General features: G+C 48.1%; 1 protein-coding gene across 1 annotated transcript in view; it reads right to left on the bottom strand.

Moving 5' to 3' along the window:
- The window catches only part of LOC130378020 (contactin-3-like), a gene marked incomplete at its 3' end in the record, with an annotated part of 72720 nt that extends 59453 nt beyond the window's left edge, over positions 1 to 13267 (bottom strand). Inside the window, exons 1-2 of the mRNA XM_056584959.1 lie at positions 13006 to 13267; positions 1406 to 1536 (exon numbers count right to left, since the gene is read on the bottom strand). Of these exons, the coding sequence (XP_056440934.1) occupies positions 1406 to 1460 (55 nt within the window). The remainder of the gene's footprint in view (positions 1 to 1405; positions 1537 to 13005) is intronic.
- Between the last annotated feature and the right edge of the window lie 10807 nt (positions 13268 to 24074).

The raw sequence follows: 24074 nt of genomic DNA, 5'->3' as shown, positions 1-24074 counted from the left end.
TATATATCCCACTAATTTGAACCATGGTTTTGTCGCATTATTGACATATTGACGGCAACTGCGTAAAATAGGCAACCAGATATTCGAATAGTTCGAATTCGTGATTTTTTTCCAAACGAACATTCGAATGTCATTTTTGAGCAATTTTGACAGCCCTAGTGTGTGTGTGTGTGTGTGTGTGTGTGTGTGTGTGTGTGTGTGTGTGTGTGTGTGTGTGTGTGTGTGTGTGTGTGTGTGTGTGTGTGTGTGTGCGTCACGGCGGGGGATGGGGCTTTGTTCTTCCGAGAGTCCGTCTAACCCCCATAGTCCTCTCTGAGCCACCTCACCTCCACTGTCGCTTCAGACGCGCCGCCATTCAAACCCCCCCCCCGAGCCCCTCATTAAGCAGCCAGCGATGCGTAGTGGAATTAGTGATAAGTGCTGCTAATTGCCGTGTAGGCAAATGCAGTCAACGACAGGCTGTCTGGCAATTAAGAACAGAGAGAGCGTGGCGCAAATAAACACACACACACAAACATACTCACACACAACTTTTATGTGCACACAAGTGTGTACATGCTCGTCCATATACACGCATTGTCTCAGTACTAGCCACACACACACACACACACACACACACACACACACACACACACACACACACACACACACACACACACACACACACACACACACACACACACACACACACACACACACACACACACACAAACGCATGTTCACACAAACACACACACACACACACACACACACACACACCCACACACACCCGAACACACACATGCATTAAAACAAACAAACACACGCACAAACATATGCTTCGAAACAGACACAATCACAATTGATTTGCACCCACACACACACACACGCACACACCGATGGATTGCTTTGGTCTGGGTGGGACCAGGAGCCAGGCCTAATGAAAGATAAGTGAGCGCTCAACATGTCCGCCGGCCGGTGAGCAAGCCTTTCTCCCTCGGAGTCGGTCTCCTGGGTGACGTTCTGAAGAGCCTCTATATACCATGAGCCACCAGAGGAACGCTCCCCTCTAACGGAGATCAATGATGGACCCACTGCTACATGCTGTTGATTGGCGTGGAGGCGGAGGGGGGGGGGGGGGTCTGCAGCCCTGGGAGAACGCCCGCAGACGGGTGACATCATGCTCCGCGAGGAACGGATGGGATAAGTGTCCGCCGTGGGAAGAGCGTACACGCTGCCACGGGGAGCTTCATGGAGAGGAGCGCCAAAGTGTCCTGAAAGCGAATCTGAACGCCAGCGCCTTCATTTTATGCATCAGGACTCAGAGTCCCCGGAGATCAACGCAGACTCTAGGAATACCATACGCACAGACACAGCCATGCAAAAATAAAATATATATAAATTCGAAGATGTTTAGAAGGCTTACCAGACAGGCACTGCACCAGCGATACCAGCATTATTAGTTTCCATAGCAACTCCATTTTAATGGCCTCGGGTCAATACAAGCTCACATCCAATCACAGGTGTGTAGAATCCGGGCTCTGTCCTTTCAGTGCTCTGTTGAATGAGGAGAAGAGAAGGGGAAGAAGGAGTGAGAAGCTGATTATCACACAATGTGAGAGAGAGACAGTGTTAGAAAGAGAGGGACAGAGTGTAAGAAAGAGAGCGATACGGAGATGGAAACAAGACAGAGACAGAGAGAGAGATGGAGACCGAGATGGAATCGGAGACAGAGAAAGAGAGAGAGAGGGTGTTAAGATATATAGAAAATAATAGTGAGTCATAAACAGAGCAGTCATATTGGTCAGAGATCACCGTTCTAGTTATCCCCCATATTTTCAACAATGACACATGAATTGCTCAAGGAAAAAAAACATTAAGAATCAATAATAGGCACACACTGGAAGCACAAAGTTGAATACAATTGAATCCATTCCTGATGAAAACACTTCCTACACCTACATTCAAAATAGTTTAACATTTGAAGTGTAAAAAGGAATGGAGACAATACCGGTGAACAGGTATAAACATTAATTGTTCCAATTGTTGAACGATGAAAAACTTTACCAAACGACTCAGTCCTCGTGTTTTAAACGAGGACTGAGTCGGCGAAATCAAGCCCTAGAAAATCCCGGTCTTCTGAATAGACAGGAGGAGACGCAGATTTGTCGTGGCACGAATCGTTCAAAGGTAAGATGAGTACTTAAGAGTCTGCTTAAGGATGCACCACATTGCACAAGAGGGATCATGTCTACCGTGGAGACACAAAGGCCTCAGACCCGCTGAGACAAAACAAAAAGCACATCGGCTTGTCCGACACATCCATAGCATGGAATAAAGCTCTGGCCCAGCTACTGCCTTTCTTCTGAGCTGGAGGGATTATGCATTTCTGTCATAAAGAGCTGACTAAACACAGCGCACACACACAGGAAAAACACATTTCCCTTACCCGGGGGAGGGGTACACAATTGATTTTCTCAAGGTCTTGTAGCTGTAATTCATTCCCGCTCAGACTCTCGTGTCCCGAGAACAGATCTGTGATGGAATTAGACGGGTCACCACCACCGCTGATGAAAAGGCAACTTATTAATATTCCTTAATACTTTTACACTACGCGAACTCTGCTGCAAGAAAATGACCCCGGCTAATTTCGTGCGGCCGCCACGGCGATATCTTCAGTGTGGCCTCGAGATGGGGCCAGCCGATTGATTGTTGTTGAAGTGACAGCGGCGGTGGGGCGGTCACCGGGAGCAATACGAGTTTTTAATCAAAGTGTGCGTGCCGGGCTGCAGGCCGGGAACGTACACACTTCCCCTGCACACACACACACACACAGCGCGAGGAAATCACAGGAAGGGAGCAGAATCCGTCCAGGATGCGACGGGCCAGGGAGGCAGCGACACGAGACACACAGACTACACTCTCCCCCGTTATCAGCGAGCCTCTTATCTGCCAGCCACGGAAGTGCCTGCCAGGCCCTACTGATTTTTATTTCAAAGTATGAACCGAAGCCACTGACACGTTCGCCTACGCTAGGCGACTTCCTCCCTGCACACTTAACCATTAAAGGCGCACATCTTCCCTCCTTGCCACCTCCGTGAATCTCATTACGGAGTCGGTTGGAGTGTCGCCTGCACTCTCATTCATCTTGCACACATTAGGTTGACGATGTCTTGAGTAAATGTTGGCTTTTAATAATAAAACACAGAGATCTCAGATCTCTTTTCTCCGCTCTCGCTCTTCTCCGGATGACTCTGGAGTGTTCTCCCCCTTTGTGGGAATAATTGTTGTTGGAAATGTTCGGATGAATTACTTTCTAACTCTGACTTGCCGGAGTGAGCAAAGTGCTCGGCAAACTCGACACAAACAAAGTTGATGCAATTGATAGGATTTTGCCCTGACACGTTCAGATAGAATGGGATATTTACACAGCTTCTCCCAGCGCACGTTGGGGAGAACAATCTTCTGGGTTGAGTCAAGAGCTATTTCGAATTCAAACTAATCTCAATGCTTTCTGCCTCTCACGGCGATTGACAGTTTCTCCTCAAAGACGCCTTTGATGCAGCGTTCATTCCAGACGCTTAACACCCGCACAGAAGTGTGAACGGGCCCGGTCCCGTTCGGAAGTCATTCCCATCGCCCCGGCCACGCTTTCTCCTTCGTCTTCATCTTCTGACGCGTAAAAGCAGGTATCTGTGGGCTTCTGAAGGCAATCTCTTGATCACTGTTACTAAGCAGGTCCGCTGACATGAGACTTCAGACAGGGGGTTAGGAGAGGGGATAGCAGAGGCCGTTTGATCCTAAGAGGCTCTGCACTTAGATGATGTGTGTCGGGCTTGGCGCGCCCGTACAGCCCTGCCCGGCTGCCTCCACGCTACAAATTAATTACCCTCTGCGACCCCAAGCGACGGCTTCAGGAGGTCGAGAGACGCTCTCATCGCCGTCCGATCTCAGTCGCCGATTCGGAGAGAAAGGAGGAAAAATGCGGGCCTAAATAAGAGTAATGAAAGGAGAGGCTTTTAAAACATTTGGGCTTTCAAGTTTTATTCCCTTTTATGTCCGCTGAGAGAAAGCCAAGAGATAAAAGATGAAACACAATCACGTCCGACGGGACGGACGGCCGTTATAAAAACTGCTTCCTCTCCCCCGGTCCCGGACTGACAAATGGCCAAAAACATTATTCTGTTATGCCGGTGAAAGCATACATGATGGTGAGCAGTTCATATAGTCCCCATGCCTGCTCTGGCTCCATTTAGTAATGATATATATATCCATCGCAGGCTCCACGAGGGGAATGGACGATGGCTGTCAGGCGGCTGAAACACGGCCGCTGCCACCTGAATGCTAATGAGAACTGGCACTTCGCCATTATGTCTTTTTTGTTTTGTTTTTTTGCCTGTTGCTTTAATGACTGTAAATGCCTGTCTGGTGCTCCACACACACACACACACACACACACACACAGACGCACACGCACACACACGATCGCGCGTGCACAGTGTAGCCGCGGCAACGCGCTTCCACCGCCGCCTCGTCTCATCTGGTCACCTGTGGGCCCGGAACGCATTAGCCGCGGGTAGCGCGCCGCTGGTAGCTCACCGTACGCCGCAGCTAGCTCACCGTACGCCGCAGCTAGCTCACCGTACGCCGCAGCTAATATGTTATTTGTTTGGATATTGGTTAAACAATTTGTGACCAAGTCCCATTTGGAAAAGAAAACTCATTTTTATTCTATTAGGACCGGGGCTTTTATCTATCCTACGGGTTTGTGTTTCAGCACGACGTATAATGTTTGCTGTGCTCTGCCAGCCACCGTTTAAAGTGCGTGCTAATAAACGTAGATGTTCTGCAGAAAATAGCTGTTGTTTAATTCCGGCTTGTTGCCAAGGCAATAGCAGTGTGTTGGATTTGGGATAGAGTATTCTACTCAGGAAGTAGGATCAGTCAACCTCAATGTCTGTATCGGGGCAAGGACAATTTCCAGGCCCCGTTGAGATCCGGGATGAGCTAACCAGACATTATAACTTACACTAACAAGGCTAAGCAAGGGCAATAAAGTGGCAATTGATAAATGTACTTCGGCAAAGATTGATGGAAGGACTGATATCATATAAAGAATCAGAGCTAGTGGAACCCAGACGCAATAAACAGAAGAGTATCTCGTCAATATTGAATGTAGTGCGGGGCTTTTTCCCCTTTAATAAAGGACAAGACTTCTGGATCCATTTATGTCGCTCTTGTTGCTCTTATGATTCGAGCTCCAGCTGCTGTTGAATTTAATTTGACATTGCATTTGGATGAGGCTTTGTGGAAATGTGCGATCTCTCTTTGTCTCTGAGATGTACTCCAACTACACGCGTACGGAAATCGTTGCGCAAATCTGCCCTCTGAAAGGCTGCTTTATTTAGAAACCTTGTTGTGTCCTGATTATCCTTTGATGGTTTCATTGTTCTCAGCCTCACAATTGTAAACCACTTTTGAGTGCAGGCTAAGTGACTGTGATGGAAATGTTTTCAATTGTGTATTAAACCCTGCGGTACTTATATTTGAGTGAAACCAAAATTGTTCTTTTTTGATCAATGATGCCATCATTTTCAACCTTGACGGGCACTGTGCTAAACTTCCGCTCTATTCACGCTATAGAGTGGCGAAGTCACGCCCCTTCCGGTAGAGCTCATGGGACCGATGGGATCGAAAAATATGAATGGGTGTCAATAGAGAGAAAATAATTATTTTCTGGTCCCAGTCTTTATATGCCCTGGATTACACATATGTTGTTTGTGGATTTAAATGATCATTTTTCATGCAAAGAAAACTAAAAATGTTCGTGAAGAAGTTTGATAATTTTAGGTTTTATGTGAGGCCGCTTTGTGAACTAGAGCTCTTCGCTGCTCTCGACGCATATGATATACGTCACCGCACCCGCACTTGGAACTCGGCACAGAGATGGCACATAACTAAAACTCTCCACATGCCCCGACTTATAGTGGTTTTCACCTCTTTCTATGCTTTTATCGCCTTGAAAAAAAGTGGTGAAGTGGAGCAGAGAGATTGCCATCTCTGTGCCGAGTTCCAAGTGCGGGTGTGGTGACGTATATCATATGCGTCAAGAGCATCGAAGAGCTGGGCCGTGTTCCAATACCCGTACTGTCCGTACTGCGTACTCAAAATTTGAGTACGCAGTACGTTCCAATTCAGATCCGGCGAAAAGAAGTATACTTCAAGGATGCCGTACTCAAAATGGGCTAATCGTGAAGTGTGGATCGAAGGACACTCTCCGTACTCAACGGCAGCCATCTTAGCTACGTAGCGGAAGAGGCGGAGCCAGGCTGAGCCAAAGTCGGCGCATTTTCCACATAGCCTGCATTAATAGAGTCATTTTGTAAAGAGTAAAGCGTAAAGAGTTCACCGTTCAAAGCGGGATGTTTATTGCGGGGGAGGAGACGCGGCGGCAGTCGTGATCGTCATTTCCGGTAAGTGCACCACAGAGTACTCGATTTGGAACAGCACTCACATCTGAAAAATTAGCGTACTCAAGTGAGTACGGATAGTGCAGATAGTGTACTTCCTTTAAGTGTACTCATGGAAGTACGGGTATTGGAACACAGCCCTGTAGTTCACAAAGCGGCCTCACATAAAACCTAAAATTATCAAACTTCTTCAAGAACATTTTTAGTTTTCTTTGCATGAAAAATTATCATTTAAATCCACAAACAACATATGTGTAATCCAGGGCATATAAAGACTGGGACCAGAAAATAATTATTTTCTCTCCATTGACACCCATTCATATTTTTCGATCTCATAGGTCCCATGAGCTCTACCGGAAGGGGCGTGACTTCGCCACTCCATTTAACCGCCTTTTGTAAGAGTCACTTCTGTGTGAACCAGACATGGAGAGGGTTTCATTCATGGACATATTATAAAATGGACAACAGATTCCAAAATGGCGCCCATTCATTCCTATGTAAACTGCTCAATGGCGCAGGGCAACATCAAGGAGAGATATGCTTCCGCATCATGGGACCCTAGCCACGACCTACTTCATGACGTACCGGATGCAGAAATATTCTTGTTTTTTAGCATTGTTAGCATTGTAGCATCATAAGCGAGAGGTCTGAGCGATCGCAGTCACATTGTTTACCGACCATGGAAGTACAGGTTACTTATCTCCCGATGATTCTCTATATGTATAACAATTATTATTTTAGATTAGTTTGCCCCTTTTTGACTTTATAAGAAAGGCACCTTGTATATACCTTTTTGAATGTTAAAACAGAAATCATTACCGCTTGTTTTTTTATATATTTCTGTTTCTGAAACGAGAATCAAAGGCCCTATATATACACAGACCCATCAGCTGGTGTACCCAGGGAACTCACAAGGTGTTGGGAAGCAAAGGAGTCTGAAATGACCCCACATGGCATCATGGACCTATTATGTGTGGGTGCCATCATATCTGCCGGTGCAACAACAATATAAAATGATACCGTAATGCACCTGTTCTTTGTCTTTGGATCTTTTGAATAAATGGATCAATATATGATGAATCACAATGATCGCAAGCAGAGGACCGTGAGAGTTATTGAGCAGCAGCTGAACCAGTCTAAAAATCGGACACGTTAACGGAGCACTGAACTAGGCCCTCTCGGACCCCAGGTCGAAACAACATTTGTTTCACTACGACTCCTTTCAGCTGCACACCTCCTTCTCCAGCAAAAAATAATTAGAGAGAACGACTAATAAAACGCTTGAGGTGGTGTTCTGAAAAGAAAAAACTTACATATTTTTAGGACATGGCATAAAGATAATTATGAGCCTTTGATTGATGTCCAGACATTTTTTGCGGAGACACATTCCTGTTCCCCACTTGTATTGGAGTGAACGGAGATATCTACTTCTGGGCCCCATGAATCGAGGGACCCAGAACGCATATCGGTGTTTAAATTTGAGCTGAAACAGGGGGTTCACTTGCGCACTCTTGTCCAACAAACTTACAGGGTCATTCAAAGGAGGAGCGCTTGTTTATGAGTGTGTCGACGCTGGAGCCGCCTCCACAGGCGAGGGGTTAGGAGGTGGGAGGGGGGGGGGGGTTGAGGGAGAACGTTCCGGACACACAGAGTGGTACCCTGGCTGCCCGTTCCGCCGGGCTGAGACTGCCTCCACTTTAATCCCCGGCTCAACCCCCTGCCACGGCGGGCGGCGGTGTGTCACGGCACACTGGACGCAGGTCGGAGGACACCTGACGCTGCCTCGAGGTGAAACTCTGGAGGCGGGCGGGAAAGTACGAGAAAAAATAAAACACAAAATAAAATGAAATGAAGCACTTGTCCGAAGTACATTGTGTCAAGCTCTCCTACTGTTACTTCTCCGGCACCTGCCACCCGCACCCCATCTGCTCAGCCCCCCTCCTCCACCCACCGCCCTCCACCCATCACTGACAGCGGCGGCTGATGGAGATAAGCCACAGATTGCGGTCATGTCTGACACAGTAGCTGGTGGTGAAGTCAGGTGGCGGTGTCAGCTGATGTGCCCCCCCCCCCCCCCCCGGCCTTCTCCCGCCACAACCATCAATCTCTCTGGGCGGGAAAAAAAGATATTATAAAAAGTATTAACAGGAGAGAGAAAAAAAAATAACTCTCTCTCTCTCTCTCTCTCTCTCTCTCTCTCTCTCTCTCTCTCTCTCTCTCCCCTATTCCAGATGACGATAAAATTCACACTAAAATGCATGAGCATGTCCCCCCGGAGCTCTGAATCATGAATGAGAGCAGACTCCCGCGTCTTTCCATGGGAAGAGGGCGGGGGGGGGGGGGGGGGGGGGGGGGGGGGGGGGGGGGGGGAGGGCTGGGCGGGGGAGGAACGGGGGAGGAACGGGGGAGGAACGCGGGAGACGCAGTACGACGCTGCATGTTTAATCTGCCGAGGCCGCGGCCTCGCTTGATCTGTATACACCGGGGCGCCAGCGTGTTTCCCTCCAGTGGACCCGGTCGGCCGCCCTAAGTGCCCCCAGTCATCCAACATTCAGTGGCTACTGGGTCACGAGCGGTCGTCTAGAGAGGAGTAGTAGTAGTGGTGGAGGAGGAGGAGGAGGTGGAGGTGGAGGAGGGGGTGTTGGAGGTTTTTACTCTGAGATTCAGGACACCTTGATCTAACTGGTGCACTGTGGGGATGTATGCGAGTTGATGTACAGTAGAACTGTGGCATTGCAGTGATATTACAACCCTGACTTGATTCAAACCAATCGGACGATAACATGAAGAACATGATCAGTTGGTGTCAACTGACACACATTATTATATAATTGTTCTGTTAAAATCGACAGCCTATTGCTATTTTTATTCTTCTTTTAAATCGACGCTTACTAAATTTGGCGTGGCATTTGTGAAATTTCATTCAGAATTAGACCCACTCAACCAAAATATGATTTTCAAACCAGATCTTAAACTGCTCGCATTAGGTGTTTGCGATTGCAAAACACACTGGGGTAAAAAACAACAACAACAATAACAAACCAAAACCCTGACGCAACCACAATAATCTTCAACAATCCACCTGGTCCCACCAATAAGAGACGAGCCCCGGCAGATCCTGGAAGGCAGCCATTATCTGTGAGGAGATTTATTTAGCTGCCGGTGGTGAGTAGCACCGGTGAGGAGGAGGAGGAGGAGGAGGAGGAGGAGGAGGAGGAGGAGGAGGAGGAGGAGGAGGAGGAGGAGGAGGAGGAGGAGGAGGAGGGCGTAACTCCCCAGCCAGGAGCCTGCCTGGGACAAGGGCACAAGACAAAGAGACTAATGGTGTTTTGATCTGAGCACACAAGCCGCAGGCATGACACAGCGCGCACGCCAGCTTCCTGGTTCCTCCAGACTCCAACGAGGGACCCCTCTCATTCTCCCTCTTTCTCCCCTTCCCTCCCTCCCTCCCTCCCTCTCTCCAAACCCTGCCCCCCCCCCTGCCACACTGCCACCACAGTCTCCCTTGTGGCCTTGTGGAGTACATTTTGATTCTGAATCTGTTCCAGGGTAGTACCAGCCGACTTTGGAGCAAGTAATACACTGCGGTTGTGCACAGCTACTGTATTCTCCCTCAATGTTGTACTATTTGCTTTTTGCTGTGTCGTTTTTGCAGGCGCTTTTTAAATCTTGAGGGGATTTCGGGTGGATTCAGATGCTCACTATTAAGGAGCAGGTAGAGGTTAGGGATCTGGCTCATTACGGAGTAAGCCTGGTGCCTTTATTTCTCTACAAGTCCAGCAACGACACGGGAGGATTGCAGTGCACTGCTGAGATTTAAGAACTATTCCAAAAAAACGTTCACTGACTTAAAGAGCAATTTCGGCGGCCTGTAATTGTTGGAGCTTTTGTTCGGTAGTTTTAAAATGTCTTCTTTCCCAGCTCAGCGAAGGGAAAAAGCGTTTTAAATCAGGAGGGAGGTAGAACACTGCTGCTACTTTGGGAGCCTTTACGGCTGCGAATTTTATTGGTCCAGGAATAATCAGGTGGACATGGTGGAAACGTATCGTACACACTGTGAGGCCATTACCGAGATACAATAGGGAGGTCTGCCCCTCGGCACAACCACCCCCCTCCATAATCTCCACCAGAACCAGGATCATGCTAACACAGTCATTAAAAAGCTATTTGCCTCTGTGGTACAATACAGACACATATTGAGTCGCATTTCAAACATGGTCCTGGCGTGACACTCGCATCCATTCTGCATTAGCACTGGAGAGATAATTGTCCTCTATCTCTATAGGGCGGTGTGCTTGGTTGCTTGGCTCTCGTGTCTGTACTATAGAGAGTATGTATCTCAGTGCTCAACGTGACACTTGTTATTCCACAGTCTAGTGTCTGAGTCCATTGATGAATGCAGGCTCTCTCCCGCTCCTAAGAGCCTTGTCGTGCGCACCACGGTCCTTAGTGTAAATCCTCCCACACACACACCCTTCGTATCAAGCCCTGATTAACTCCATTTGTGTTGTTTTTCGGTGACCAAATGACATTCCCAATTAGGGTGGCATACGATTAAGGGTGTCGTTGACAAATGGGTGACGGCGAAACCGTGGCCCGGGTTTTCTACACAATGGTACGACTGTCGCTCCCAAGTAGTACACCACGAGGGCAGAGGTCTTCGTTAGGAAACGGGGTTTATTTTCCAGGTCGAACCAACCCCGTTTCCTAACAAAGAAGTCTGGCCTCGTGTGTACAACCTGGGAGCTACAGTGAGAACTCGTCCACTGCTAACTACTTAGGGAGGGAATTTTCTTGCATGCTTCTTCCTTGTCCTTTATAGTTTTTCGTCTTTGTGTGCCTTTAGCTTTTAACTTTAACTTCTAAAAGGGTGCTGCTGCTTTCGCGCTGTTTGGCAAGGTACGTGGCTAAAAGGTGTGGTGTAGGAAACGTATGCCGGCGGCAATTAGTTCCGCCCCAATGCCATCATAAACAGTAGGACCAAACTGGAGGTTAACAAATTAAACAAACTGCCAATGTGCGGCAGTTACAACGACTGTCTCTTCTCGCTCGGTCTCTCTCCAATCCAACGCTCCCCTCTGCCCTGTTACTAGTGTGTACTGCGTTCTCTGTGACTGCTTAGTCTTTCATCGGAGATCACACGACCCGCACCTTATTAACAGGGGAGTCAGATCCGTGTCAGAGTGGTATGGGGTTAGGAACATTCAGCTCAGAGGATGCCTACACATGTGTGGGCGAGGCAGGGGGTGGGGGTGGGGGTGGGGGGGGGGGGTATGGGGGTTCAAACGCAAAACAAACCTTTGGCTGGGATTCAAACACAACCCCCAGCCCCTTCAGCAGAGGAGAAACATCCATTATAACCAGCATCATCCGGCAAAGCTCTGCAAAGCTCTCAGTTCCAGCCCAGTAGTCTGATGCTACCGTGTAGAACAGAGCGGACAGGCTGCTTTGGTGTGAGCCGGGGGTTCTACCACCAAACACTACTACACAGAATGTAATCTTTGCTTTGGGGTATTACAGCAATTCCTTCTTATGCCAGGGGAGAATGTAGCGAGCACTTTGTCAACATGATGACCCAATAAATCAGGAGCCAGTGCAGGTTGCTACAGTGCACAATGCCGTTAAAAGCATACCATTGCCCATTGGCAGCCTGTGTTACTGTGTGTGTGTGTGTGTGTGTGTGTGTGTGTGTGTGTGTGTGTGTGTGTGTGTGTGTGTGTGTGTGTCTTGCTAAATGAGGCAAGGGATTTTCGAAAAAAAACATGGGAAATTAGGTATAATTTATAAACTTTTCATGTCATGTATGTGAGTGGCAAAATCACGGTCATAAAATGCCCCCCTCAATCACCATGAATGTATGCATAATTATTCCCAAGGATCTGCCACACACAAATTAGACTTTGAGACAATTAACAAAATATGCCAAGCTCCGGGAGAGAGGGAGAGATTATGAGAGTGAAATCAAGCCATGCCCTGTTGATCACGGAGAACTACTAAATCCACCAAGAGGTTGGGATATGGCGGAATAGATACTTGAGCCAGAGAAAACGCATGCATGCATAAATTAAGTATGTAACACCATACCGATAATAAATGCAAAGCACGCTACTTTAAAAAACAAAAACGGTAGCCAATATCCAACTGGAAATAATTGCCCTGGCTGTTGTCTTTCAACGTGTAAGTGTGTACTTGGTGTAGGCCTACTGGGCGAACAGGTAGACTCAGGTAGCCTACTGTCGCTAATGTGAACAAATCTACTCATAGACAGTGATCGATGCAGCGACACATGCAATCACAACCGCCTGCACAGCCTTGCACAGACAGAACCGCCGCCACGCTCAGCCTCCATCAACTTTGTCCGGTTGTTGAAGAGCTCGGTTTTCCAAATAAATATGATTACCAAAATTTCCAATTGAAGCCCAACTTGGAGACTATATGGTATCAATGAAGTCTGAACGATCAAGTGATAGTCCTGACAAACATTGGACTACAGAGTGAGGATCTGTGAGGTGGGGTTTTATTTTAACAACATTTAAATAAACAGCGTATGAATTACCTGCGTATTTCCCAGACAATCTCTATAGCTGCTGTACGTGTCTCCGATATCCATGTTACACCGCGGTTCTCCTCCGCCTCTCCTCTCCAGCCTCCCGCCACAGAGTCACCGAGTGGCCGACAGACAGTGGAGTTGCTACGGTCCCTCCCGGGCGGTAAAGTCGTCCACGGTGGATCACCCCGATCACACCAACCTGTCCCCGCTTTAGATCTCAGATCGTGGCGTAAATGTGCGCGTAAATTCGGGTCCAGCTCCGACGTGGCCGAGGCAGTCCTGGACGGAGACGAGATGCTAGCGAGCCCTATAGTGTGTCTTTATCAGACTACTGTCCGGGTTGGGGGGGCGGCAAAATGAAAATAGATAAACGAATCGTCCAATTAGACTATGTGTGTTAAAAAAAAAAGGAAAGGGGTCATCACATTTTGAGCAGGCGGTAGGAAGTGTTCCCGGTCAGAAGTACTTCTCCATGGCGGACAGCAGAAGGTAGCGCGGGGAGACTTGGAGCGCGGCGCGGCGTGCAGGGCTTGGTTCACACTGCGGGCTGTCCTCGTCTCGCTCCCTCTGCTCTGAGCGATCTGCACATATTGTTACACAGCCCCTTCACAGCCGTGCGTTAGGGTCCCGCACACCGTGGCGATGCTAGTGCTCGTCCTCGTGGGAATGCACGCAGCTCATTTGAGTTTGAATCGTTTCCAATTGACAATTAATGTTTTTTTTTTTTTTTTTGTATTCAGCCGGTTAGGAATTAGGGAGGTAGTTCATTTGGTGGAAAGCAATTACTTAGACACAATTATTTGTAAGGAACTAATAGGCAATACTGACTTGAATTTAAAATGTTCAAATAAATGCAGCCTAATTGTGTTTGCGTGTGTGCGTGTGTGTGTTTGTGTGAGTGAGTGAGTGCAGGCACGTGCAAGTGTGTGTGTTAGTGTGTGCACGTGCAAGTGTGCGTGTGCTTGTGCACGAGACTTAATCAAATGAATGATTATTTGCCTTACAAATCGTACGTGGATGAAACATTCTACACCTGATTGGATTAAAACTCCATCATCGGTATATTGAGGGAAATAACTCAGTAGAATCCCCGGGAACGCGATGTGCATCTACACCTTTGATCCATAACAGCGCTATGAACATTAATTATGGCATTGAGAATATTGCGAATCCCTCACTATGAAAGTCAATGGAGGAACGTAATAATTATTGAAGAATTGACTGAATGCCGTTCTAAGCCTTTGCTAAGGGCAAATTAAAAAGATTGTGTGTCTGCTCCTCCCGAACAAACATTGAGGATTCCGGCGCCACTACCAATGTAACCACATATATCAACTAATGCCACGTAGGAGCGCCACTTAATAATGGAAAAGGCCTAAACACAAATATCTGCCGGCGACACTTAAATATTGCATGAGTTCCCCGGGACCCTGGGGACAAACTCGGTCTGTTTATCTTCGTCTTGCTTCTCCTGAACGTTCGACGTCTCCTCTTCTGCTCCTCTGTGCCCCGCCGAGACGCGCGGTGCGGCGGCGGCTCCAAACACTGCGTGACGCGTGACGCGTCATCGTCACCGCGCGGGGAGCGTCACTTTGCGCCCGCAGCCGTCGGTCTGTCAGTCGGGATGTCGTGTGTCCCTCCCGAGGCACGTGAATGAGACGCTAAGTTGATCAGAAACCTGTCAAAAGCTCCTCGCTGACGAAGACGATAGCACAACGCAACGGGGGGTTCATGTCATGAACCAGCAGACTTTAGTTCTTCTGTCAGAGAACTCTGCTTCCACGCCACCCACTAAGTCCCCCTCTCCCCCCAAGGGCTCCCGCGGAGGTGATGATGGAGAGTAACGTGTTGTACTTTGCACGACTGAGCGTTGGGTTTTGCATAACATCACTTCCCACACCCTCTGCTCTGGGTATATTGAACGTGTGCAAAGTTCTGCAAATGAGTAAATAATGGCCCATCATCGCAGGCCATTACTTCACCTAGATGTTTTATGAGGCCATGCCTTCCTAGTGAAACTGGTTGGGAATGGCTTTGTGCTGTCTTGTGACTGGGGCATGGAGGGAGCAGCCTGGCTATCGCCAAACCTCATCTCAATCTACATTGAGATGAGGTCTGGGAACCACACGTTCATTTTCTCTGATTGCCCGGAGCCGTTTATTGGGCTACGAATGTCTATCATATGAGTCTGTACGTAGCTCATAGCCAATCGTATCGATTATACCAGATGACGTATGTAGAGCGACAGAAATTAGATGAGGGAGAAGACGAAGGGTGAGTCGCATAGACGTCGTCATCGTCTTGCCGTCCCTCCCCGTTCTGTGATTGGTTCCCTATCTCAGGCGAAATTCGGATTCCAGGCGCAAGGCAGGGAGGGGGGGGGGGGGGTCTACATTTCACACTTGTGAGTTGTGAATAGGTCAAAGGGTCAACTCTGTCACTCTCTGCTTCCCATCATGCACCATCATCTCTCTCTCTCTCTCTCTCTCTCTCTCTCCCTCTCCCTCTCCCTCTCTCTCTCTCCCTCTCTCTCTCTCTCTCTCTCTCTCTCTCTCTCTCTCTCTCCCCTTCTCCCTCTCTCTCTCTCTCTCTCTCTCTCTCTGTCTCTCTCTCTCTCTCTCTCCCTCTCCCTCTCCCTCTCTCTCTCTCCCCTTCTCCCTCTCCCTCTCTCTCTCTCTCCCCTTCTCCCTCTCTCTCTCTCTCTCTCTCTCTCTCTCTCTCTCTCTCTCTCTCTCTCTCTCTCTCTCTCTCTCTCTCTCTCTCTCTCTCTCTAATGGGAGTCCCCAGACCTTAATTGGTTCCTCTGCGTTCTCACCCCAGGAGTCACCATAAGGATCATCCTCCTCACCTTCTGAAGTGTGTTTTCACGGGCGTCGTTCCTTTAGGGATATGACACTGAAGAGGGTTCGAGGCAGAGTGTGAACGACAGCGTTGCGACACTGCCGTCGGGATCAGACCCAGATCCCTCCGGGGGCGTGTCTTCTACACGGGGAGCACGCCGGCAGGATGGAGCGGGACGTACCTTTCTGGGATAAAGGTGACACACCGGGCTCTGGCGGAGGCAGGAACCTCCACCTTTGAACGTTAAACTGTTTGATTATGTAGTACGGCTCCGGAGTTAACCCCCCTGCTCAGAACGGCAGAGTGGTTCAATGGAGAGAGAGAGAGAGAGAGAGAGAGAGAGAGAGAGAGAGAGAGAGAGGGAGAGGGAGAGGGAGAGCTGCTGGTAGAGGTGCTGGTATCACACCGGTGAGATGACAGATAGCTGTCTCTTCTCTCCGCTCTTCCCGGGCCTCGGGTGGAGGAGAAAGGGGGGCACGTTCACGCGTGAAGGTTTGTTCTGAAGCGACGGGGTGGATGTCAGCCTCACGTATTCAGATGGGAGATATAAAAGGACTTGCTCGGGACGAGTTAGACACGGTTATTCCAGGCACCACCGTGGCCCATCCATGTGAACTCCCTCCCAGCTGGGGATGGGGGAGGTTGGGGGGAGGGGGAGAGACGTGTACAGCTAGGGGGATTGACATGGAGTGAGAAGTGAGATCTGCTTGTTTAGGGCTGTCTTTGTAAGGGTTGTGCACGCCGGTATTCAAGGTGCAGAGTTCATTCACACCGCTGCAGCATTGGGGTTGGAAAGTGGACGTTGCGTCGGTGGCTCGTGGGTTTACCGCCCTGCCTTCTATATAATATACCAATGTATTAATCAATCCCAATCTCATGCACATTTATTTTCCTTGAGGGGCCGACCAGCTGCCGACTTTGACGGTCTTTGTAAGTCTTCCTACTTTAGTGTGTCTGTTTCCTACTTCACGGACGCTTGTTGTTGAGCACCATGAGCTCGTCGCCCGGAGTGATGCACATTTACCCCCGCTTTGACGCTCACATGTTTCTCCGTGTGTTGACACGCGCCGACGGCAGGCAGAGGGGCCGCCGGCCCGAGGCTGAGAGAACGCAATTAGCCTGCGTGTAACGATGTCTCCGTCAGGGCTGATTGGGCCTAATTAACTGCTGCTGGTTTGAAACATTTGGACCGCTTTTGATATCGCCTCGCAACTCATACCTGCAAAGTGTCCGATTGTTACGGTCTGACGTTATTCAGCGGGACGTCAAGAGATAAAGTTGTCTCTCTCTCTCTCTCTCTCTCTCTCTCTCTCTCTCTCTCTCTCTCTCTCTCCCTCCCTCTCTCATTCTCTCTCTCTCTCTCTCTCTCTCTCTCTCTCTCTCTCTCTATCTCTCTCTCTCTCTCTCTCTCTCTCTTTCTCTCTCTCTCTCTCTCGTCCCTTCGTTTAGCCCCCTCTCTCTCTCTCTCTCTCTCTCTCTCTCTCTCTCTCTCTCTCTCTCTCTCTCTCTCTCTCTCTCGTCCCTTCGTTTAGCCCCCTCTCTCTCTCTCTCTCTCTCTCTCTCTCTCTCTCTCTCTCTCTCTCTCTCTCTCTCTCTCTCTTTCTCTCTCTCTCTCTCTCGTCCCTTCGTTCAGTCCTCTCTCTCTCTCTCTCTCTCTCTCTCTCTCTCTCTCTCTCTCTCTCTCTCTCTCGTCCCTTCGTTTAGTCCTCTCTCTCCCCGTCTCCATAGGCTCCACTCGCTGCACACTAATAACTGTCTATCCTGAGCGTTTAACCTTGGGCTCGTCTGTCTGCCCGGGTAGAAAGGATCAGCTCCTGAACCATGAAATCGAGGTGGTTGTGCTTCTTAAAAACGTTACAACCTTTCAGGATTAATCAATTATTGCAATTTGAAATGTCACAAAAAGTATGTGGCTGGATTCACCCGGAGAACTCTGGATCCCATTCCGTGTTCTCCCCGTGCGACCGCTACGAGCTGATGTCGTACGGCATACGAACACACGGTGGAAGAAGATCTGAATAATCCTTCCACAGTCGAGTTGTAGTTTGACCGCTGACGGCCAATATGTACACTTTACCGTGTCCAATACCCTTTTTGAAGCAGTAAGATCCCCCTTACTGCTCCAAAGAAGTTGCTGTTGCATTGCAGGAGAACTTGAATTGAGTGGAAGAGAAACCAGGAGGCTTAGACCGTAAACTGACCTGAATGTCTCATATCCGCTGTTGTTTTAAAAAAAGAAAGCGTCTTGACAAAAGGACGTGGGTGGATGGAGGTCTTTTGTAGTCAATGTTCTCGGAGTTAAAACACAAATACAGCAAACCGTTGAAGCGCTGTTTGAGAGAGTAGATAAGACACTCTGGTCAGCCGCCCACTGGAGCTAACGCAATCAAAGTGTGCACGACTGCATGGAGAGATATTCCTCTCCGGAGCAGAGCTCTGTGCGTGGAGAAGTAGGAGTGTGTGTGTGAGTGCGCAAACAGATTTTCTGGTTAAATAAAGGTTATATTAAAATAACAGTCTTGAATTATATGGACGTTTAGTGACAGCTCCGGGAACGTGCTTGTGTGTGTGTGTGTGTGTGTGTGTGTGTGTGTGTGTGTGTGTGTGTGTGTGTGTGTGTGTGTGTGTGTGTGTGTGTGTGTGTGTGTGTGTGTGTGTGTGTGTGTGTGTGTGTGTGTGTGTTTCTGCGTCTGACGTGAGATGTGACTTGAGCATTCTTGAGTACTAAACTATGAAACACACAAAAGTCCCCTACACCTCCTTGTGGGGACATTTTCGCTTGATTCATTTCGTATATTTAGCACTTAATTAGTTTGTGATTTCAGAATGAATGCCAACTGAGAATTTGATTGGGATTGTCACATTGATGCGTATTGAACGTCCAGCGCTGGTTTAATTTCATTTCCTCACCACCGTGATGTCAAAATAATCATAATAATGTTGGAAAACTGAACGGCGATTTGCTTAAAATAAACTGTGGTTTCTCGCTATCAAGGGCTCTTCCTGTCTCATCTTTAATCCGTTCAAAAACGGCCACACTTTGTGCTTTGTTCAATCACGACTTTAAATATAACCGCAAGTGGTGATTAACGGGGTCCGAGCAAAATTAAAAGTCGGGAACACACTAATGGAAGATACATAAATATGACAGATAATCAAGGAAAGATGTTGATGAAGATGTTCCACTTAATGCAATACTGTGCCTCAGCTCTCAGGTGAGCTGCAAAGCAATGGCCGAATGTCATGTTCAGCTTGTTCATGATGCTATGATCGGGATTTGAACTCTCAACCTAATGATAACCTGTACAAGGCATTAACCCATTGAGCCACTGATAAACCTGAACTGCAGCCTCATTCACATGGTCATGTCTATTGATAAGCCTATAACATCCAGAAAACTCCAAGCACACATTACTCAAGTGAATTAAGGGCTTTCTTAAAAGCAAATACCTGAAAAATATTTGAAATTCTGGGGAAATTAAACATTTGTAGTCAAGAACACTAACGGAAGAAATATAAATATGACAGAGTTAATTATGAAGGGAAAATGGTTAAAAAAAGAAGTTCCACTTAATGCCATACTGTGTCTTGGCAGTCAGATTCTTGGAAACTAATGGGCTGGAATGTTGATGCCTGATGAATTTCAGGTACGGTTCAATGTTGTGTTTCTTAAATGAGTGGCAATGACAGAATATTCAAAATGCTCTAATCAGGATTCAAACTCTCAACCCAAGGATCACCAGTACAAGGAATTATCCCCTTGAGCGACTGACATTGCTGAACTGCATGAAGCCTCATTCACATGGAGAAAATGTCGATTGATAAGCGCACAACATCAAGAAAACTCCAAGCACACATTTCGCAAAATAATGAAGGGCTTTCTTAAAATAGTACAGATCTGAAAATTTGCACTGTTAATGGTATCCACCTAATGATAGCCGTATGGTATTTATACAATAACAAAATGATCATATAGGCAAAATGGGTTGAGCCTGCGGACGTTCTGCTGTTCTGTGAAATTGTGGGAAAACTAAACATTTTTAGAGCAGAATACCAGGGTGAAAAAGATGCATCTGATTATAGAGATCAATATGATCAAAGTGTTTTGAGTCCAGGTCAATCTAGTAAGAAGAAATAGGGCTAGATCAGATTTTTTTTAAATAGTGCCACCTTTGGGTGCAATACCACAATTTGGGTTTATGTGTAGAGGAGGGTATTGGTATCCACCTAATAATAGTCGTATATTTTTTTATGCAATAACAAAATGGTCATGTAAGAAAAATGGGCTAATTGCTCTAACTATATTTGCCAATATTTCTCAAATGGAGCTAAATAAAGCAAATTCTGTGGCGATTTTGATGAATTTTTGATTATTTTTGTAGCCTGCGAATCCTTCATGTTTAGCTTTAATATGAAATTGTGGGAAAAGTAAACATTTTAGGGCATAACACCTTGGTTATAAAAATGCATCTGATTCTAGAGATTGATATTGATATTCTCAACGAATTTTGAGTCCAGGTCAATCTGGTGAAGAGAAATAAGCCTAATTCATATTTTTTCTATAATAGCGCCACCTTTGGGTGCAGTACCACAAATTTGGGTTTATGAGTAGTGGGGGTTATTGGTAACCATACCAGACAATTTTACTTACGCTATAGGCTGCAGTATGACTTTTACAGAATTTGAGGGAAAGAAACCTGTTACAGAAACAATAGGGGACCAAGCAGCTTCACTGCTCGGACCCCTAATAACACCCCTAATAACACCCCTAATAACACCCCTAATAGCACCCCTAATAACACCCCTAATAACTCCCCTAATAACACCCCTAATAGCACCCCTAATAACACCCCTAATAACACCCCTAATAACACCCCTAATAATTTACTGCCACTGGGATGGGATGGTCACTTTTACCATGAATAATCAGAGTCCAGGCTGTGCAGTTACCTCTCACTCAGATGAGTCATACCATAACACAGTCCTACCAAAACATAGTCCTACCATAACACAGTCCTACCAAAACATAGTCCTACCATAACACAGTCCTACCATAACATAGTCCTACCATAACACAGTCCTACCATAACACAGTCCTGCCATAACACAGTCCTACGATAACACAGTCCTACCATAACACAGTCCTGCCATAACACAGTCCTGCCATAACACAGTCCTGCCATAACACAGTCCTGCCATAACACAGTCCTGCCATAACACAGTCCTGCCATAACACAGTCCTGCCATAACACAGTCCTACCATAACACAGTCCTACGTTAACACAGTCCTACCATAACACAGTCCTGCCATAACACAGTCCTGCCATAACACAGTCCTACCATAACACAGTCCTGCCATAACACAGTCCTGCCATAACACAGTCCTGGGATAACACAGTCCTGGGATAACACAGTCCGACCTTAACGCAGCTGGTCTGTGTCTGATTCCCATTCGTAGCTCAGCGCCGTGGAGGGGTTCGGTCCCGGGTCGGAGGCCCAGTGAAGTGCCGTGGAGGGGTTCGGTCCCGGGCGGGAGGCCCAGTGCAGTGCCGTGGAGGGGTTCGGTCCGGGTCAGAGGCCCAGTGCAGTGCCGTGGAGGGGTTCGGTCCCGGGTCGGAGGCCCAGTGCAGTGCCGTGGAGGGGTTCGGTCCCGGGTCGGAGGCCCAGTGAAGTGCCGTGGAGGGGTTCGGTCCCGGGTCGGAGGCCCAGTGAAGTGCCGTGGAGGGGTTCGGTCCCGGGTCGGAGGCCCAGTGCCACAGTGGTGGCTGGGCTCATCACACGGCGCTCATAGCTGGCCATCTTCTTTTCATCAGGGGGGGCCATTTGTCTTCGGTTTTGCGGCACAAGAGCAAGAAATCCTCCAGCGGCGATGCCCGGCTTAGGAGGGCAGAGCCCGCCGCGAGCCGCCGGTCGGACACACACACACACACACACACACACACACACACACACACACACACACACACACACACACACACACACACACACACACACTGATTTATAACCAGGTTTACACTGCTCTGAGAGAGCTTGAGCTAGAGAGAAAGAGTGAGGGCGAGAGAGAGAGAGAGAGAGAGAGAGAGAGAGAGAGAGAGAGAAGGACAGAGAGAGAGAGAGAGAGAGAGAGAGAGAGAGAGAGAGAGAGAGAGAGAGAGAGAGAGAGAGAGAGAGAGAGAGAGAGAGAGAGAGAGAGAGAGAGAGAGGGGAGAGAGAAAGAGAGAGAGAGAGAGAGAGAGAGAGAGAGAGAGAGAGATAGAGTGAGGGCGAGAGAGAGAGAGAGAGAGAGAGAGAGAGAGAGAGAGAGAGAGAGGGAGAGAGAGAGCGGGTCAAGCTGAAATTGGTGTGCCCTTTTTCTTTTCTCGTGCTCTGAGATTTAGGGGCCGTTGGTGGTAAGCGTTAACCCTATTTTGTCTGCAGCACACCGTCACCCGGGGGGGGGGGGGGGGGGGGGGGGGGGGGGGGGGGGGGGGTCAGGGCGTACGGGACAGCATCGTCTCCGGGCCCCTGATGAATAATGCAGGCTCCAAGACACCCTGAGATGTGCAGGATCAAGCCTCTCTCTCTCTCTCTCTCTCTCTCTCTCTCTCTCTCTCTCTCTCTCTCCTCTCCCTCTCCCCCCCCCCCCCCCCCCCTCTCTCTCCCTCTCCCCCCCCCCCCTCTCTCTCTCTCCCAGCTGGAGTTCATTGAGCTGGGCGCGTTCTGCAGGGGGGCTAAAGAGGAGGATGACAACCAAAACAAGTCGGTAAAATGGGCGTCAGCTCCCTCTCTCTGAGTTCAGTTTCTTCGTTTTTTGGTCTTCTTTCCACAGCATACATGAAGTAGTGAAAAGCACCACACACACACACACACACACACACACACACACACACACACACACACACACACACACACACACACACACACACACACACACACACACACACACCCACTCAAAGACACAAACATAGTTAGGAGTTGAGTTCTTCACATTCACATTCAAGAGGCGATGAGGCGAGCGTTTATTAGCCTCTCCTTTGTCTCCGAGCAGACGTCTGAGCGGCGCCCATTCATTGTCATTACCGCCGGCCGCCGTCTCTACTGTATGGAAGTGCGACGGCCGTCAGAGATGGCTAGCCCGGCGGATGTAAAAAAAGCTGGGTCCCTTTCTCTCTGTTCTTCCACACGCCGAATCCACTTCATCATAATCAGCGGCCTCATTCACCCAAGAGAATGGATTATGTGTGCCACGTATATTTTAATCACGGGGCCAAAGTGTCCGACTGGGTGAGATCTAAGGTGCAGGCGGCCGCTGTCCTTTGTCTCCGAACGGTCGCTTTTCAATCACTCGCTTTGTGTGCGACCTCGCCGTCCCGACATGTTGATTATAAGCGTTCATGCCCCAACTTTGTTAGTGTCGGCTGTGTTTTAATCTCCTAATCTTTTAAACTAAGTTGTGTTTCACTCCAAGGCGTGTCCTCTTCAGCGGTCAGGTGAGAAGCCTCCAAAGTGAGACCGGTTCAAACTCTGCTCTATCCGATAAAAATAAAATACATGCTGGTGGTTATAATGACCTTTTTTAATTGTGTCTCGACTATATCAGGGTTCTTTAGAGATAATGATGTTGTCATAATTAAAACTGACTTTTAATCCCATTGCGAGAACGAAGGCAGAAATGAGCCATTGGCCATTCCTCACCCAGTACATCCTCGGGTCCCTGCTACAAAAGCATTGTATATTATCCTCCTGAAATGACATCACGCCCCGTATCAGAGGGAAAGGGAATGTTTGGCAGATCCAAGGTCTTTCTTCCCTTCCCACAAACCCTCTCCATCTGTCCCTTTATTTAACAATTTCAGATTAAATCAATACTAATCCGACTGTGACCCAAAGGGACGTCACTCCCATTGAATAAACCAATCCAATTTGATAAGGACCGGGCTATTTGGATAAGCGTGGCAAGCCAATCAACATTCTCTCTCTCTCTCTATTCTCTCTCTCTCTATTCTCTCTCTATTCTCTCTCTATTCTCTCTCTCTCTCTCTCTCTCTCTCTCTCTCTCTCTCTCTCTCTCTCTCTCTCTCTCTCTCTCTCTCTCTCTCTCTCTCTCTCTCTCTCTCTCTCTCTCTCTCTTTTCTCCTTCTAATGCTTCTGCTTCCCTTGATTGCTGTAACCACTTGAAAAGTAAGTTTAGTGGACTTTTAAGTTCCCAGTTGGTTGTCTCTCTCTCCGGCTGCAGTCTGAACTGAAGTGCTGCT

The sequence above is a fragment of the Gadus chalcogrammus genome, unplaced genomic scaffold, assembly GCF_026213295.1.
Source record: "Gadus chalcogrammus isolate NIFS_2021 unplaced genomic scaffold, NIFS_Gcha_1.0 GACHA049, whole genome shotgun sequence".
Taxonomy (NCBI): domain Eukaryota; kingdom Metazoa; phylum Chordata; class Actinopteri; order Gadiformes; family Gadidae; genus Gadus; species Gadus chalcogrammus.
This window is presented reverse-complemented; position numbering and strand designations above follow the sequence as displayed.